Source organism: Mauremys mutica, chromosome 7 (assembly GCF_020497125.1).
Source record: "Mauremys mutica isolate MM-2020 ecotype Southern chromosome 7, ASM2049712v1, whole genome shotgun sequence".
NCBI classification, from domain to species: domain Eukaryota; kingdom Metazoa; phylum Chordata; order Testudines; family Geoemydidae; genus Mauremys; species Mauremys mutica.
Genome location: NC_059078.1, coordinates 49,576,824 through 49,596,204, shown reverse-complemented (window position 1 = coordinate 49,596,204; position 19,381 = coordinate 49,576,824). Strand labels below are relative to the sequence as shown.

The window sequence follows — 19,381 nt, the reverse complement described above, 5'->3', positions numbered from 1 at the left end:
GCACCAGTCCCCCTGCTGCACCAGAGAGCCCCTGCTCTGTACCCTGGTACTGCTCCCACACCAATGGGCACCAGTCCCCCTGCTGCACTGGAGAGGCCCTGTATGCCTGCACTGCTCCTCTATCACCAACTACCAGTGTCCCATTGCTCCGGAGCAGTCCTGTCATGTATCCCGGCACTGCTCCCTCACCAACAGATCCCAGTCCTCTCACTGCACTGGAGAGGCCCTGCCCCTGTACTGCTCCCACACCAATGGGCGCTTGACAATACCAGGGGCACAAGGTGCCCTTGAGGGAGAGATGAACAACAGGCACCGCCTCTTAGTACAGATCCCAGCGGTATTTTTAAAGTTGTGTCCCTGTTAATTTGCAATTTAGTGTGCTCTTCCCCCCCCCCCAACACAAACATACACATACACTTCATGCTGGGTTGTTACATTCCATTGTGCCTTTCCAGTGAGGGACTAGCTTGGTCCATTTCCTTCGCTGGTTCCCCTGTCCCAACCCAGGGCTCCTGCATTTGAGGCCCCCCACACTGCACAGGAAGGTTAAGAACCATTAAAGTCCTTGTGTGTTAATTATCGTCAAATTCTTTAATCAACAACTGAATCGTAAGTCACCCCTCCCCCGGTTTTCTGGCTCCCTCCCCAACACAGACAGGCTGGGTGGCTCATTGAGATGAGTTAGAGGATGGAAGTGGCACTCCCTCCCTGAGTCCCCTGGTGTCACCAGCCTGAGCCACCCCTGCAGCTTTTTGGCCTGGGCAACTGCCCCTGCTCACCCCACCCCAGTTACAGCCCTGCCCTATAGTGGTTTCAGTCAGCTTCTGTCCCCTTGTGGGATTGGGTCCTGCTCAGCACTCCCCACAGTGGCAGCTCCTTCACTGTGGTGCTGTCTGGCATGGCTCTCCGCTCCAGGTACTGCAACCACTGGTTTGGCCCTGCCCCGACTGGACCAAATTTGTGAGAGTGGAGTTGTGGAGTGGGGGTGTGGTGCCATTTACTCAAACTTGGCCTACCAGGGCTCCTGCCATCATAGCGGCTGGGCCAAACCTGAGTGGCTCCAGACGCTGCTGTGCCTGGAGCAGGGAGGTGAGCCCAGCCCGCCCCATGGGACAGGAGTTGCCATGCTACCCTTTGAAGCATTCTGGCGACCCAGTTTTGGGGCCCACACCCACAGGCTGGGAAACTCTGCATTCGACAATAGAGGGTTAACCATTTCCCCTCCCACACACCGCCCCCATAACCAAAGCCAGACTAGTTTTAAGCAATGACCTTTTCACACCCCCAGTTTCCATCCTCCACAAAGCTGGAAATTCACCAAAACTTCAAAATGCAATTTCAACAGTTTTATTACTATTCACTCACTCAGCCCCTGCCTCCCTTTACCTAACCTGGCTACTCCACTCCTACAGCACCCTCTGCTGCTAGATCCACAGAACAGCAAGCATAGATGTTTCATTCCCAGCTGCAATAGGAGATGCTGGGAGGCTGGAGAAGAACTAGTTGGGGCAAAACTATCAGTGCTTCTGAGAGTGGGAAGGAAACCAGCCCCCTTCCCTTTTAACACAAGGACTCAGGTGTTCCACATGTAGATTGTATGTGCAGCAAGTGGACACTCTCCAACAATCCCCAATACAGCGATGACAGTGTTTCTATGTGACCTAGACCGGCAGCAAGAAGGCCGGCACAGGCACCATGGAACTGATGATTTCAGTGGCACATGGCAAAAAGCAGCTGGCCAGCACTTTGCACTGAGAGGTGGGACCTATGCTTTGCCATTGTGGAGGAATGCAAAGACATCCGACGCGAGTTCTCTCTCTTTCTCCAAGCAGCATTAGCCTGAAATACACAACATACTCTCCACTAAAGGAACCAAGTCACTTGAAAGAGCTGCAGTCAGGGGTCTCAGTTCCTCTCCGCGATGTGGACAGCTCAGCCATCCTTTTCCATGTTCTTTTCTCTGTGGGGCAGGGTGCTGCTGGTACTTCCCCAAGAGAGATTCACTTCCAGCAAACAATGATGTTGGGATCATTCTCCAGTCTCTCATCCAGCTCTCGGTAGCTCATGCCTCAGGAAGAAGCAGAGAACAACAGTGTTAGAACCAGCACATCTATGGCACCAACGTGAGTCCACCCTGCCAACCAAAGTCCCTGTTATCGCTGATGGGGGGAAAGGCAGGCAGAGGGGTGACACAAGACTAGAACGCCTGATTCTTCTTCGAGTGATTGCTCCTATGCATTCCAGTTAGGTGTGCGCGCCGCGCGTGCACGGATCTTCGGAACATTTTTACCCTAGTAACTCCGGCGGGCCGGCTGGGCGCCCCCTGGAGTGGCGCCGCTATAGTGCTGGATATATACCCCAGCCGTCCCGTCCGCTCCTCTGTTCCTTCTTCCCGCCCGTGACGGCCGTTGGAACAGTGGAGTGCTCCTTTGACCTCCACATCCCTAGCTTCTCTCTGTTTCTCGTTGTGTATTTAGTGTATATAGTCAGTTAAAATAGTTAGTAAAGTTAGTAATTAGGTAGATTAAGGGGAATTAGGGGGGCTTAGCCCCTCTTCTCCCGACCGGTGCGGGCTTATGCCCAAGAAACCGGGGTTTAAGCCCTGTGCGGCTTGCCAGCAGCACATGCCGATTGGAGACCCTCACGACTCCTGCCTGCGTTGTTTAGGAGAGGCCCATCGCGCAGATAAGTGCCCAATTTGCAGATTGTTCAAAGCTAGAATGAAAAAGGAGCGGGACATTAGATTGAAGCAGCTCCTAATGGAGTCGGCGCTTACCCCTGCGGTGCCGACACCATCAGCTCCGCAGTCGTCTTCGGCACGGAGCGCACCAGCGGTTCCCGACCGGTCCGGCACCGAGACTCTTAAAAAGAAGCAGCCGGCACCGAGGCCTTGGCACCGTTCCCTCTCGCCATTGGGGAAACGAAAGCCGCAGCAGAAGCCTATCAAGGCACCTGCGTCGGGACCGCTCGCCCAGCCACCGCCGGCACCTCCGGCACCAACTGTGGTGGTGCACAGACCGTGCACGGTTCCGTCGACTCCGGCGCCGCAAGGGCTGTTGAGTCCGGTACCGCCCTGCTCCCTGGTGCCAACCGCGGTCGAGCTGCCTCACCCGTCGACGCCCGAGACTTTCTCGACGGCGAGAGAGCTCATCGAGCTCACAGAGGCACCGAGCCTCCGGCCCCCGGCACCACCGGTGCGGGCTGTACAGTCAGTGGGAAAGCCGGCTATGATGAGGCCACCTTCCCCTGACAGACGGGATAGACAGCGTTCCAGGTCCCGGTCCCGATCCTGATGACGGTCGCCGTCATGCCGATCCAGATCCCGGCACCGATCACCATCTCGGTACCGCTCCCCGTCTCAGCGCCGGTCGCAGTCCCAGTACCGCGATGCGGAGCGGTACCGGTCGCACTCCCGGAGACGTTCCTGGTCCCGGTCACCAGACCGTCGGTACCGAAGGAGGTCCGGTTCCCGGTACCGTTCCCGGCACTGCGACTTGCGAAGTCGCTCTCACCGACATCGGTCGAGATCGCGGTCGACCTCCCGGCACCGGCACGGTCGATGGTCCCGCTCTCGCACCCGGCACCGCGACGACCGGCACCGATCCCCAGCACCATCCAGGGACAGACCGGCGGCATCGACGGCGCAGTCCTTGAGCGCCTCTGCCCCCCCATGGCCTTCTCGCCAACCCTCGGTCGCCTCTCAGGCGGACAGCGGTGGAGATCTCCGGGCCAACCCCCAAGGGCAGGACCACGGTCCGCAGCAGTGGGGCTTTTGGACCCCCTGGGCCTACCACGAGGCTCAAGGGCTCCCCCCCCTCTGTGCCCCAGGGGCTCCGAATGCAGGGTGCCGGAAGCAACGCTCAGCAGGCCTCCTCCATCATCACAGGGTGAGGCCCCACCGCCACCTGTAGCGGCAGAGCATCCTGTGGCTGAGGCGGCTTCCCACCCCCTGGAAGAACCACCTCCAGAGGCCGTGGTCCAGGGTCTGTCCTCGTCTTCCTCGCTGGACGAGGCGGTGGCGGGGGCATCTACAGTGGACCCCCTTCCGATTGACTTGCGGGCCCACCAGGACCTTCTTTGCCGGGTGGCGCAGGCTATTGACCTCCCCGTGGCAGAGGTCGCTGAGGATGACGACCCGGTGACCAGGGTGCTTGGAGCTGAGGCCCCGCTGCGGGTGGCCCTACCCTTTATCCGCACCATACAAAAGAATGCCACTACCATCTGGCAGTCACCGGCGTCCGTCCCTCCCACCGCTCGCGGAGTGGAACGCAAGTACTCGGTTCCTCCCAGCGGCTACGAGTACCTATATACGCACCCGACTCCGGACTCCCTCGTGGTGCAGTCCGTAAATGACCGGGAGAGACATGAGCAACCCGCTCCAGCGCCAAAATCTAAAGATGCACGGCGCATGGATCTGTTGGGCCGGAAGGTCTATTCGGCAGGTGGTCTCCAGCTCCGGATTGCCAACCAGCTGGCTCTCCTTGGTCGCTACACCTATGACATTTTGGTGTCCCTGTCCAAGTTCTCGGAGCTGATCCCAACAGCCTCCCGACAGGAGTTCTCGGCCCTCCTTGAAGAGGGCAAGAAAGCCTCCCGGTCCTCCATCCAGGCCGCTCTGGACTCGGCGGACTCAGGAGCCAGAACTCTGGCCTCAGGTGTGACCATGAGGCGCATCTCCTGGCTGCAGTCCTCCACCTTGCCGCCTGAGGTGCAGTACACCCTACAAGACCTCCCATTCGACACTCAGGGTCTCTTTTCTGAGAAAACGGACTCAAGGATTCAGAACCTCAAAGATGGTCGAATCGCCATCCGCACCCTGGGTATGCACACACCGGCTACCCAACGGACGTCGTTCCGGCAGCAGCCATACCGACCATTTACTCAGGCCAGGTCACGGCCTTATAATAGTCGCAGAGGCAGCCTAAACCGCCGTAGACCGTCGGGCAACAGGCATAACCAGGCCCAGGCGCCCTCCAAGGCCCCTCAAGGGCCTAAGCAGACATTTTGATGGGACGCCCGAGGACGGCCCATCAGACTCTTTGCCGGATCCTTCCCAGTTATTTTTCAACCGCCTTTCCCACTTCCTCCCGGCGTGGTCCCAAATAACAACGGACAACTGGGTACTTCGTACGGTCCAGTATGGTTACCGCCTTCAGTTTGTTTCGCCCCCTCCCTACCACCCACCTTCCCCGTCCCTCTTCAGGGACCCCTCTCACGAGCAGTTCCTCTCGCAAGAGGTCGAGACTCTGCTGAGTTTGGGTGCCATAGAGGTGGTGCCGAGCGACATGCGAGGCCGGGGATTCTATTCCCGATATTTTCTCATCCCCAAGGCAAAAGGAGGTCTCCAACCTATACTAGACCTCCGGGAGCTCAACAGGTACCTGCTCAAGCTCAAGTTTTGCATGGTCACCCTGGGGACCATCATTCCCTCCCTGGATCCGGGAGACTGGTTTGCCGCCCTCGATATGAAGGACGCGTACTTCCATATCGCGATTTACCCTCCCCATCGATGCTACCTGCGGTTCGTAGTCAACGAGGCGCACTACCAGTTTGCGGTACTACCCTTCGGCCTTTCCACCGTGCCGAGGGTCTTCACCAAGTGCATGGCAGTGGTTGCCGCCGCCCTCCGCCGTCATCGCATGCACGTCTACCCGTATCTCGACGACTGGCTGGTTCGCGGGCCATCCCGACAGCTAGTGGCAGGTCAAATGGCCGAGATCCTAGCCCTGTTTCGGTACCTGGGCCTTCTCATAAACGCCGAGAAGTCCACTTTATCACCATCACAAAGGGTGGAGTTCATCGGAGCGGTCCTGGACTCCAGTTTGGCCAGGGCCTGCCTCCCTCGACCTCGGCACCAGACGATGGTCTCCATCATCCGGGACCTGCACGCTTTTCCCACGACAACGGTTCGGTCCTGCCTACGCCTCCTGGGCCACATGGCGTCCTGCACGTTCGTGACCAAGTACGCGAGGCTGCGCCTTCGCCCATTTCAAACTTGGCTGGCGTCGGTGTACCGTCCGCACCGCGACCCTCTGGACATGGTAGTCACGGTCACGAAGCCAATCCTTGGTTCGCTCAGCTGGTGGCTGGACCCAGAGGTCGTGTGTGCAGGAGTCCCGTTCCACCCTCCTCGCCCATCCGTCACCCTGACCACGGATGCCTCGGCGTTGGGATGGGGGGCTCACCTTGGCGACCTGCACACCCAGGGTCTCTGGTCGCCCCGAGAGCTCTCCCTCCATATCAACGTCAGGGAGCTGCGAGCGATCCGCTTGGCGTGTCACACCTTCCGCGCCCATCTGCAAGGGCGCTGTGTGGCGGTGTTCACGGACAACACGACGGCGATGTTCTATGTCAACAAGCAGGGCGGAGCCCGCTCCTCCCTGCTTTGCACGGAAGCGATGCTCCTGTGGGACTTCTGTGTAACCCACTCGATTCACCTGGCAGCGTCCTTTCTTCCAGGAGTGCAGAACACGCTGGCCGACCATCTCAGCAGGTCGTTCCTCGCCCACGAGTGGGCCCTTTGTCCGGATGTGGTGCTCACAATTTTCCGAAGGTGGGGGTTTCCCCAGATAGACCTGTTTGCCTCCAAGGAGAACAGGAAGTGCCACCAGTTTTGTTCTTACCAGGGTCGCTCCAGAGGCTCCCTGTCGGACGCATTCCTCTGAGTAGCCGGCAAGAAGGAACTGAGGAGCGGACGGGCCGGCTGGGGTATATATCCAGCGCTATAGCGGTGCCACTCCAGGGGGTGCCCAGCCGGCCCGCCGGAGTTGCTAGGGTAAAAATGTTCCGAAGAGCCGTGCACGCGCGGCACGCACACCTAACTGGAATGGATAGGAGCAACACATCTCGAAGAACAACAGTTACAACGGTGAGTAACCGTCTTTTATGTTGAGTTGAGTCCTCAACTCTCATGCTCCAGTATTGGTTTGACCTGAAGAATGGCCCAACAGTGAATCCACAGATTCTGGATTTTGTGTCTCCCAGCTTGGTCACTGGAAAAGTGGGGCTAAAACAGAGACCTAGACCAACCAGATATCACAGTTTGATCCTGGCTATCTCAGCAATTACCATTTCAGTGCTGATGGCCATGTCTGATAAAAGGAAGACTCAATGTAGACTGGCACTGTGCCAACTTTCCCTGTTCTGCTTTGCCAACCTCTCTCGATCCTCACCTCTGACACCCACACTTTTGCAATCTTGCCCAAAAAATTCCTCACCTCTGATGCCCATTTCAGTTTTAGCCCTTTCCAGAGAACATCCTCCCTCACTGGTATGGCCAGTGATCTCAGTGGCTCATGCATCACTCCCCCTCACCTGTAACTTCCCTATGCCAACGCTTCTCTTAGGCTGGTCCTGAGCAGACACTCCAGTGCCCCAAGCAGTCCAGCGGTTGAGACGTGGACAGCTATTCCTTCAGTGGGGATCTAATTAAGACCACTAAATTCGTGCTAGGTGTGGGGCATATCCACTTTTAAATCCAAGTCTCCAGAGGAAAAAAGGTTCAGCCAATACCCTTCTGAAGTGCTCAGCTCTCAAATCCCCTCCTATAGCCAGCTCCCTCTCCAAAACACACCTTTCCATTGAGCCTTTCAGCGATCGCCATGAGATTCCTTCTGCATCTCTCTCTAAAGTCTCTAGCATACGGCTGAACTGTTTGTTCTGCATCTGTTCTAGACTTTAAACTTCTATGAGCTGCATGCAGCACTGCCTTATACTAGCAGTGACCCTACTGTGAACAATATTTTGCTGTCTAAACAGGATTCAAGAAAGGGCCAGGAAAAAAAAAATCAAATGGATTCTGCTGAAAGGGTCTCCTGAGCCAGAACCTCTTCTGGGGTCCTGAGTTCCCACTGTTAGGGCCCAGCACGGCTGGAAAACGGCTCTCAGCTAGGTTTGTTACAAGGTGACGTTGGGAAATGTCTGCAAGTTATTTCATTTGATCAAGTGGGTTTGTCAGATGCCTTGCAACTCCTGCAATATTGCTGCTACTCATCCAAATTGCAAGAACAAAATCCCTCCCACAGCAGTACAGAGCCTAATGCAATGACTGCTGCTCATAGGTGCTACTGCAATGCAAATCCTAGAGTACCAAATGTTACGGACTTCGAATTAACACCCCCTTCTACTGCTGAGCCATGCTTGGTCTCTCCTCCCTCCCTCCCACACAAAGCTGGGTTCCTGTACCTGTTTTACAGCAGATCTCATCGTAGCTGTGGCAGCCCGTGTACAGCCGGGCTGGGTGACTTTTCTCATCCCGCACTATCTTCACGGGATACTTCTGGAGCCGTCGGATAAGGCCCTTCATCAAACCGAACTGGACGAGCTTCCTGAGAGAAGAAGGAATTGCTCTCAGAAGGGCTGCCATCCCAGGAAACCTAGAGTTGGAAAGGTCCATTCACCAGCCACATGGTCTTAAATACCAGTGGGGGCTCAGCTCCAACCCAGCTTCTCCTCCCACTCGAGCCAAGTCAGAACACTAAGCAGGTGATCTGCCAGCAGGTTTGGAGGTTACACACCAATGAGGAGGACTTCACCACACGCCCCAACAGTTAGGGCTGCTGGGCCGGCAGAAAGTGAACCATAATCTCAGTATGACTCTGAAAAAGGAAGGTGCTAGAGCAAGAAACAGAGTCAGGAGACCTGGGCTGTGTGCCTGCCTCTGCTGCAGCTTCACTGTGTGACCTTGGGTAAGTCACTTTGCTGCTGTGCCTCAGTTTCCCCATATGTAAAGTTGGGTGAATTATACTGAGGGGAACACCCTAAGCTAGCTCTGTTAACTAGCCATGGGAATCCCGCATCACTGAGCCACTGGCATACATCTGCGCTTCCACTGGCATGCAGCAATGTTATGGCCTCATCCTCAGAGCTTCCTTCGGAAAGGGGATGCAGCCTCAGACCTTTCGTCCACTCTCTGGAGCTGCAGGGTGTAGCGGCAGATGAGGTCTCGCACCGTTGTGCCAGGGCTCAGCCCGCAGTAGAGCTGGAAGACGTCTCTCAGACTGGCTCGCTTGTGACCTATGGGGAAGAGAGACACCACTGAACAGAGGATAGAGCTAAGGAAGAGATTGTCCTGGAGATTAACAGGGCCTGGCCAATCTCACTACCATCCCCAAGTTAAATGGTGGTGGAACGGTATCAACACAGAAATATGGAGCTGCCTTTGTGTGCTCTGCAGGTCATGCAGCTGGGATATTGCACCAATCAGAAGGAGGGAACGTTGGTCAGGACACACGGCTTATCCCAGACTCTGAGATCGTGACATTCTACCAGAACACGTGGGACTTCACAAGACCCTGGTTTAGCATCTCAGCTGAAAGATGGTATCACCTCGGGTCTGAGTATCAGGACCAAGTCCTGCAATAGGACACATCATTCTCGCCTGGAGAAGTGCTCCCAATGCGGCTTCACTGTTACCAAGCTCACAGGAAATAGCCACGCTGGATCAGAGCCAAGGTCCATCCAGCCCAGCCACCTGTCTCTGACAGCGGCCAGCACCAGCTGAGTCAGAGAGTGATGTAAGAACTCTGCAGTAGTTGATTTGGGATAATGTGGGGGGCAGATTAAATATCATCCTGGTCTCTGTTAGAAATTGTCTTAACACCTGAAGCACAAGGTTTAATATCCCTTCTAATTGTATCATCATTAATTATGGTAACTGGCTATAATTGCCATTCATATAATAATTCAATCCCTTTTTAAATTCTGTTAAATTCTTGGCCTCCGCAACATCCCGTGGCAGTGAATTCCACCATCTGATTACACACGGTGGGAAAATGTATTTCCTTTTTTGAATTTGCTATCTTTTAATTTTATTTGATGTCCCCTTGTTCTTGCATTACATCACAGGGAGAATAGAAACTCCTCACCTCCCTTCTCTAGCCCATTCATTATTTTATAGACTTCTATCGCGTCCCCTCTTTGTCGTCTCCTTTCTATGATGATGACCCCCATTTTTCTATTCTCACTCTTCTCTGAACCCCTCTGATTCTGCAATATCCTTTTGGGGCTGGGTGGCCAGAACTACATAGAGCATTTCAGATGAGGCTGCACCACTGATTTATACAAAAACATTAGAAGAGCCTATTATTCTCCACCCCATTCCTTATGCCTCCAACCATCTGGTTTGCTTTTTTAACTGCAGCTGCCCACTGAGTAGAAGTCTCCATTGATCTGTGTACAATGATGCCCAGGTCTCTTCCTTGAACTGATACAGTTGACTTAGAACCCTTGCAGGCGTGGAAGTAGTTAAAGTTTTCCCTTCCACTGTGCATTACCTTGCATGATTTATCAACACTCAGTTTCATTTACCATTGTGGTGCCCACCTGCCTCGCTTTGTTAGGTCTCTCTGAAGTTCCTCCCAGCCATCCCTGATCTTTACTAACCTAAATAACTTTGTGGCATCTACAACTTTTGCTGCCTCAATACTCAACCCCTTTGTCAGATCATTAACATACTAACACAGGACCTAGTACACACACTTGAAGGCCCCACTACCAGCCTTGTGTCATGAGCAAACTCGAGGGAGAAAGAGCCAATGCTGGACTTTTGGTTTCCAAGTCCCTAGCAGATCTCTGGAGGACTCAGAAGGCCGCGACAGCATATCCTGGGCCAGCACAATCTTATCATATCTAGCTCAATTCAGGCCTGCTATACCTTGCTTGGTGACATAAGAGAGACATTCTTCCTGGAGGCATTTATCATCCACCAGATCCTGGACTTTAGGTGTAGTACAGTATACATTTGAGTACTGGGAAGGGGAGAGAGAGAGATGAAATTACTATTAACCAGAGGCTGAAGAGTTTTAGCTCTGGGCCTAGGATTTAAGCCAAACAACACTAGAGACTCCAACACAAACAAGTTGGTGGAGCCAGCCAAGGAGAAGCATCTGCAGCACATGACCACCATAGAGTGGCATAACTGGCATGTGAACCAAAGCACTGTGCTGTCCTAGAAGAATTACCCTCTATAGAGCATAGGGTGCAACTGCATCTCAGAAGCACAAGATTCTTCCCCTTTCTAAATCTGGTATCGTTAGCCAGTGATTCTGCTCGACCAAATTCTACAGCCGCTGCTGCCCCAGGTTTATACGCACGTGAGTGTTAAAGCAGATGTGTCCTGTATGCAGTCCTCTCCCCAACAGTACCAGAAACCAGGAACTATTAAAAGAATATGGGGAAAAACATAGCAGGTCCCATGTATTCAGATGTCCCAGCTCTGGTCACACTGCCAAGGACAACAGCAGAGCTGCAAGTCAGTACTAAAGCTTCACAACTCTATTGTGGTTCTTAGTATCAGCCTGGCACTCCCATACTGATTTTGTCCTAGGTCTTCTCCCAAGTCTGTCTACTAGTGAGGTAGTTTTGCGCTGTGCCTAACATGAGGCCAGCAAACTTCTTCCAAGAGAGACCAGATCTCCAGAGGTGAAAGGTCACATGTGTCAGGCTAATAATGGGCTGGAATCTTTTGCTCCTAGCCATACCCACCTGAAGTATGGAGACCAGAGTCACCACTCCATAGTATCTGCAAGACAGACAATGAAACATTAGAAATCACTGATTATAGATTCAAACACCAGCCTGTTCCCTAGTGAATGCACAGGTTTTATTACTTTCCACTAGCTGCAGGCTGGGTTTTCTGTAGTGCTTCCTCTACAGAGAGCTCTGCAGGGAATTTCTTCTAAATTCGGAGTCCCATGTGTCAAGGGGACGCAGGGCTAAGTGAGAACTGGGGTCAAGAAGGGTGGGTATATGGATCTGTGTGAGTATTCTGATCAGAGACCCTTCTCCTTCCTGATGTCCTAGATCTTAGCACTTACAGCAGGTTCTGGATGGCAATTCGCACCAAATTGAGCTCCACGTCGGCTTCAGCAGAGATTTTCTGGATGTGTCGAAATCCATCAATGTACGGCAGGATCTAGGGAGACAGCACGTGAGAGCCATCCGACCAAAGAGAAGAAAATCTGCACGTGAGACTCCCTATAGTGACATCAAGGGGAGTGTGCTTGTGAGGGAAATCTAGTGCGTCTTCAGATTACATTATCAATCTATGACCACAAACAATTAAATGCCTCAATCATCATTTGCATGGTTATTGCGTGGTGTCACGTGTTTAGGTACCTTAACTGCGCATTGATATGTTTGGATTTCTCTTCAGTTAACTTTAGCTCTATGTTTCCTGTGTTTATAATGTTTTGTTTGGGGAAAGTCACAACATCCCTGCAATGTTTTTTACCATTAAGTGACTGATACATACTCTCAATGGTATCTCTGTCTTAAGGTAGCATTTTTTCCATGAGACAGTGATATGGTTCTATCAGCAGACACATGCACTTCTAACATCCAAGAACTCTTGTATCCAACTGCAAAATCACATGCACTGGGAGAAGAAAATTATATCGTTATAGAACTGAACAAAAAAGGCACAGGCCACCTTGGGCCAGATTTTCCAGTAAACTTGGTCCATGCACAAAGGGTCAATGAAACCATCAGAAGAGATTTAACACGGATACTGCGCTGAATGAGAATACAGTGCAACCTCACTATAAACACATGTACCTCCGTATTCCAACCCTGTTTGGAAGTGTCTGCAACTGGAGCGCAGAGTTCCACACTATTTAACACTTTGTTAACCATCTCTAGTCACTGGATGAACACTTCCCCATAAAGGACATCTTTGCTTGATTTGGACAGCTGTTGCCGTTTATCACATGTTCACTGGGAATGGTTCAGCAGAGGCATACCCCTGCAATCAGCAAAGTCTTCTCCACAAAAGGGATCAAACTCCCCAGTCCTAAGACCCTGGGAAGGCTGGGCTGCTACCCAGTAGCATTCTCCTTCCTCTTGTCTCCCAAGCAGAGGATTTATAGGCCCCAGGCAAGGGCTACAGATTGCTGAGCTGTGGTTAACCCCTTGTTCACTGGGCTCCAGGTAGCGCAACCGACCCATCACATCTCCATGCAGCTAACTGAGTTGCTGGGATGGGAGATGATCCCATTAGAATGTCCCCCCTGCTTAGCCCCACCCCAATGAAGCAGACAGACCTGCTGAGTGGTGAGATCCCACTGGGCATTGAAGAAGTCGTCCTTGTCCAGAGTGAAGACGGGCACGTCGTACTCCTGCACAATGGGAGGGTCTGGCCGCTGCTCAATCACTTTCAGGTGAATGGTGTTCGATTCATCTAGGAGGAGGAGATGAAAGCACTCGGTTCTGCTAGCAAACACCTTCTGTCTCTTTCAACTTTCCCAACCAAAATCTGCCCTGATATAACAGTGTGAGTACCACCCCATGAACAATGGGAATTGCACCCGCTGCTGAAACCAGGGCAGGATTTGACCCTCAGACGCCAACCTCCCTTTCCATCCTCTGTGCAAGACTCTGTTACAGCAATCTGGTCAGTATAGAGCAGCTGCCCTTTTGTTCCCAGCAATAGCCAACTCCACTGTAATCACAGTCCATTGGCACTCCAGGGATGGCAGAGGCAATAAGGGAACAGTGCACTCCCTCAGCGCATCTAACTCCCTTCTCTCCCCTGTGCTCTTCCCCCACGAATGTCCCCCGAGCAATACTTCAAATACCACAAAACAAAGCAACACAAGGGTGGGGTACAGGTGGAGCTGCAAGTCTGACCCCACACCCTCAAGCTACAAACTTTATATCAGGAGGCTCCTCTGCCTCAGACAGGATCCACTAGTGGGGTGATGCTAAGGGACTCATTGTGAAGCTTGGAAGGGACACAGAAAAAGACTACATTACAGCTGGATGTCCAGAGACTCTACCTATTGGCAAAGTACATTTCCCAGTGGCGTTGAGCTCCTCCAGGAGGATGGTCATTATTGGCACCAGCTTTTGTTTACTCTCTTCATTGGAGATGAAGCCACTTTCCAGCTAGGAGAGAACAGGGTCAGTGTCATTGCCTCTCAGTAGCAGCAAGCCACATCCGATCTCTCTATAAAGCTGCTGTGGAGCTGTTATGCAGGCGATACAGTACGGAAACCCCACTGGTATTTTTTCGTTTGTTCTTTTCTTACTTTTAGTCTGATCCTGAAAACCTGTCACTCACCTAATTAATGACAAATCTCTCCTTTACACCATGATGTGTTATGCAGGATCAAGGGGTGAAATCCTGGCTCCAGTGAAGTCTCAAACTCCCAACAACCTCAATGGATTTCACCTAAGGAATTATTGTTTAGGGCCGTTGTAGAACCGATGAATAAAATTGTTTTTAATTATTCACTTTATTATTATAACTTCATAAGTAAAGTTTTATGAATGAAACAACATTCATTCATAAAACCGGTTACCCCAATAACTGGCTAATTGACAATTAAGATGCTTGTTAAGAGTGACAGCCTTCAGCCAGCTGACCTTGTAAGTTTCACTTTCAATCCAATTGCTGCTTAAATCACTGAAACTTGCACTGTTTCAACACTGTAACTTCTGCTCACTGTTTGCCATTCATTATACTTGTCTACATTGCAGCTTCTGTTCACTCTTTGCTACTCCTTACACTTGTCCATATTGTAACTCAAACTCCATTTTGTAAAAGCCTGCTGCAACCTTCATTTTACAAAACCCTAATGTAATCTTATTAGTTTAGTTTAAATGTGTGAATGAGGTCTGGATGGATGATGGAATCAACCTCCAGCGCCAGTCTGTCCTAATGAAATAAAGTTCAAACACCAACGGCTGAAGATGCAAACAACAGCCCTAACAAAGAAAGAAAAGTCCACCCTAAAAAGAAAAAACAAAAGTACAATAGAAGGAAAATCACAGTCAGGTCCAAGGCTAAAAGTCACCTCTGCAACTGACAGGTGATCAATCACACCGAACCCAGAGGCAGCGTGACACAGCAAGACCTATAGACTCTGGATTCAAACTAAAAGCCTATAGAAAGATGAGGGAGATGGAAGACTTTGGGATGGGGGCAACGTTCTGCTGCCAACATGGGAGGGCAGACCCAGCCCTTCCTTGTGCCAGTTAGCCTCCACAAGCTACAAACCCAAGCTGCAAAATCAAGCCATGGACTCAAGCTACGTTCAGGACTGGTAACTATACAGCAGCTGCAGACATCTGATGTGTGTGTGTGTGGACATGTGTGTGTGTGTATATAGGTATTAGTTACTGGTCGTAAATCAAATTGTGTTATCATAATAAATGTGGCATCTTTGTCTTGTCCCCTAAAACAATCCTGTGTAGTTTTGTCTGCAAAACAGCGTAAGCAAGCACAGAGGCCTGAAAGGATGTTTTAAAAATTTTTTTTGCTGTTTTTAACTTGAGAAATATTAGGCGTGTCAAGTCTGGTTCTCCATGGCTTTGTTGGCAGATCTGCAGGAATGATCAGGGATGTTTACCATGGGCTGTTAATACCTACTTGAAAGTTTAAGCTTCCATTCAAAGTGTTGCTCAGGAAGAAACATCACAATTGGGTCTCTTGATCCTAAACAACACACATCATCACCCGAACTACAAGCTTCCCTATACAGTCACTATGGTCACCTGCATGATTCTGAAAGTACATAGCTTATACCATTTACTGTTAAAAAGGAAATTTGAAATCAATGAACTCACACTTCATAGTAACAAACCATCCCCATATTATTTATTACAAATCATTAAAACTGGCTGACTTAAAATAGCCTTATTTTTAACAAAAAGTGGCTGGAGTTTCTCCATTATGAGAACTCAGTTTCCCAGGAAATGGACCAGAGAAAATAGTGAGAAAGAGACACTACCTGACATTTCAAAAACAAACAAAAAGTGAATGGGTGTGACATTATGTGCTTTTTAATTAACCATTGGAACAATTTACCAAGGGTGGTGGTGGATTCTCCCTGACAATTTGTAAATCAACGCTGGCTGTTTTTCTAAAAGCTCTGCTCTAGGAATGATTGTGGGAAGTTCTCTGGCCTGTATTATACAGGAGGTCAGACCAGATGATCACCGCAATCCATTCTGGCCTTGGAATCTATGAATGACAATAAGGCCTTGTCTACACAGCCACTTTCCAGCGCTGCAACTTTCTCGCTCAGAGGGGTGAAAAAACACACCCCTGAGCGCTGCAAGTTACAGCGCTGTAAAGTGGCTGTGTAGACAGTGCACCAGCGCTAGGAGTCACACTCCCAGTGCTGGCAGCTACTCTCCTCATGGGGATGGGTTTTTTTTACAGCGCTGGGAGAGCTGTTTGCTTTCAGGGCAGGCTGGGAGACATAGGTATGAATGTGGCCTAGCTGTCTGAGCATGAATGGGTCATTGGAAAAGTACTGGCTGAGGCCGGCCCCATATCAATGGGAAATCTGAGATGACAATGGAAAACCTATTCACCAGGACACCAACACCTAGTAACCAACTACCCTGAGAGAGATGGATTTCCCCACCTCTCAGCAGGGAAGCTGAGTAGAGACCCCAGCTCAATAACAAAGGACTGGGAAGGTTCAATCTAAAAAGACGATCAGACCACAGGGCCTACCCTGTGTAGGAAGGGCGAGACCTCTCGGAGGTCTGGCACAGCAAAGGTGTTTCTCCTAGAGACTGTTCTAAAGCTGGGGGTTGTAGCACCAATCCTGTGGATCCATGACAAAAACCATTAGGTATTGAACGGGTGCATCAGTGCCAAATCTGACCTCTAAGGTGGTGAGATAACCAGCCAATTTCTTCACGATGGGTTCCAATGCACAAGTCTTGGCTCTAGCATCACAAACAAAGCCCAGATTGAAAAGCAGAGCGTTCCGGCTGTATTTTTTGTGCTCAATACAAACTGGGCAGCCAATCAGCTTCTTCTCCATAGCGGTCCTATCAAAGAGAAACAGGCACAAGCCGTCAACTGCAACTGTTCTGGAAGCACTGGTCAGAACTCCATAGTGAAAGATTTTGCTTTTAGAATAGACATGCCTTTGTTTTGTATGAAAAATACAAAAGATCCTCCCCAAACTCCCAGCCCTTACTCCGAGCCCAGAAAGAATTTTCTGAGAATTTACAAGTAAACACGTTCATCAGTTTATGAGAGAGAGTCATTTAAGAAATTTAGCATCTGTGCCAGGCTTTGTCTTGAATTCTCTTAACAGAAAAACGCAGACTCTTCAAAGTTTCCATGTAGTTAAAATTCATTGACATCATGTGCACAACCTGTAATTAAATTATTAAAAATGGTGGTTGCTCATTGCTATGATTATACAGTGCAGTTCTAGGTGGTACTCACACTGTGATGAGTTTGTTCTGCAGCTCGGGTTTGGTGATGATGTACACCTGGACTGTGTCAAAGAGCTCTCGGGATATGAAATCCTCCGGGACCTGCATGGCCAAGGAAACAATAATGTATCACTGAAGAGCCAACAGACATAACCCTACAGTCTCATAAGAAACCCGAGCAACAGGCTACAGGCATGACAAGGAGAGTGAGCATCTGTGAAAAGCCACTTTTGTAGTGAGCCATAAGATGTCACAGTATAAAATGTCACAGTTCAGCTGAAGAGACACACAGGGCTCAGCTGCAGGCCCTTGGCTGATGGGGCCAGCATTGGCTGGGTGCTGGAGACAGCAGACTGAATTCCCTCAGTTCACTGCCTGTTTGAATACTCAATAGACCCCTGCCCCAAATACTCTGGCATCACTGACCTGGTAGGTTATTTTAGGCCCCAACGTTGGGTGGAATTCACTGAAGAAGATGCACTCAATTCTGCTGCTGCTGTCCATGGTTATTGCTGCAAGAGATACACCACAGAACTGATGCTTACCAAAAGAGCAATCAAGTGGATTCTCTTTGGATTTCTCTTCCCTTGGTCTTTTTCTCCCTCTCCCACAGAGAACGCTAGTGCAATAAAAATAATACAAACCTTACATTAATGCAAATTTTCAAAGCACAAGAGTCATGTGTTCAAAGTTAAGTTACAGCAGCTGTAAATCTGGCCTGCGTGACATATACAGACTCTGAAGTTAATGCCATGTGTGATAATACACATGTATTGGAGGGACAGGTAGTGTATAAAATATCTCAGTCTTTGACACAGCACTAGTGTGGCTTTATGCACTGAATTCCAGTGCAATCACCATACTAGTGGCTGGGCCCTGCCTCATTAACAAAGTCACTTCACATCAAAACAGGCCTTTGCCTCTCCTTCCAATCCAGCAGTTACTTATGTGAAGTAACACTTTAACACACCCTACTGCCCTCTGGAAGTTGACTGTACATGCAAAATATAAGTTATTCCCTGACTTCTACATGATTAAAACATTAACTTGAAAGGTGTCCTGCAAAGGTACACAAAAATGGAATAGAATTACAATATCATAAAAGGCAAGAGTTAAAGTTCAGCAACTACAAGAGAAAGGAGTCTTAGTCAGAATATTTAAATTTTTATTCCTCAGGAGCAGGGGCATGGGGTGAATGTTAGGCATGAATATTTAAAAAAATCAAAGTTTGCTTCTGTTAGGTATTAAAGTGTAATATGAGCTTTTTGCAAAGATTCATGTTGCAAAGCTCAAATTTGCAAGTTTTATGCACCATGAACACAAAAGTCAAACTGAAGTTCATATTCAAATGCAAATTAATATTTGCAGAACATTCCCTTCCCCCATAGCCACACTTCCTTTGCTCAGTGCTACAGCTGCTAATACCTAAAGCTTCTATAGCACTGATCATCCCAGGGCGTCAGCACATTAGTACAGCTGGTATCATCACCCCATTGACTGTACAGAGACAGAAAGCCTGTTCAAGAGCATACAGCAAGCTGGGGAAGGTGACTCTGAGTCCCGGCTCTGTGAGCTAGCCACTGAACTCCCTTCCCCACGATGGGGATAGAACCCAGGAGTTCTGGTTCCTAACCCCCTCAGCCCATTAGACCCCTCTCTCTTCCCAGAACCTGGACAGAACCCAGGAGTCCTGGGTTCCAACTCCCTCAACCTCTCTCCCCTCCCAGAGTTGGGACAGAAGAACCCAGAAGTCCTGGCTCCCCTCCCACCCAGCTGACTGCACACCCGGGGTACTCAGCTCTGGGTGGCGCAGGGGAGCCCGTGCTCTAGGCGTAGATGACGGGAGCTGTTCACACGACGTGCGCTAGACGGGGCCGTGGCAAACAGCCGCTCCCAGGCGACCCTACAATAACACCGGCACAGGGCCCCATCCCTTGCAACTCAGCCGCAGATACGAAACCAAGCAATCGCCTACCTGACTTCGCACATGCGCACACAGCCGGCCCAGGAGCACACTTACCCGTGCACGGTAGCAAGGAAAGGGGTCGCGCCCCGCCGGCCGATCTACGCATGCGCACTGAAGGCTCGCCCGGATAGGACTACAGCGCCCTACCTTTTGTCACGTGTTCCTGGAGCATGAAGGCGAAGCCGCCGTGAGATGGGGAGGGGTGGGTCTTACAGATGATAGACAGCAAAG

At 50.7% G+C, this 19,381-nt stretch overlaps 1 protein-coding gene across 5 annotated transcripts; it reads right to left on the bottom strand.

Annotated features, from left to right (window-relative positions):
• Positions 1-1,271: 1,271 nt before the first annotated feature.
• NPRL2 (NPR2 like, GATOR1 complex subunit) lies at positions 1,272-19,326 on the bottom strand. Of its 5 annotated transcripts, none has more exons than XM_045023772.1 (12): positions 19,205-19,326; positions 17,611-17,696; positions 17,195-17,286; positions 16,620-16,788; positions 13,776-13,884; positions 13,041-13,177; positions 11,817-11,914; positions 11,485-11,521; positions 10,655-10,748; positions 8,898-9,015; positions 8,185-8,327; positions 1,272-2,068 (listed from the first exon to the last, which is right to left on the bottom strand). In XM_045023772.1, exons 1-12 carry the CDS (start codon positions 19,254-19,256, stop codon positions 2,001-2,003), a joined length of 1,203 nt encoding a protein of 400 aa, XP_044879707.1. In that variant the 5' UTR covers positions 19,257-19,326; the 3' UTR covers positions 1,272-2,000. The 5 variants fall into 5 exon arrangements, with proteins under 5 accessions (XP_044879707.1, XP_044879708.1, XP_044879704.1 ...); XM_045023773.1 differs by having other exon boundaries at positions 17,611-17,803; positions 19,205-19,305; XM_045023769.1 differs by having other exon boundaries at positions 17,611-17,803; positions 19,160-19,294.
• Between the last annotated feature and the right edge of the window lie 55 nt (positions 19,327-19,381).

Bases quoted from the DNA above. Each gene is read 5' to 3' on its own strand.
- NPRL2 (XM_045023769.1), bottom strand. The intron at 17,287-17,610 runs GTCAGTGATGCC...TTGGCCATGCAG, and splicing joins GGCCTAAAATAACCTACCAG to GTCCCGGAGGATTTCATATC. The intron at 2,069-8,184 runs GTACAGGAACCC...CTTCTTCCTGAG, and splicing joins TGAGATCTGCTGTAAAACAG to GCATGAGCTACCGAGAGCTG.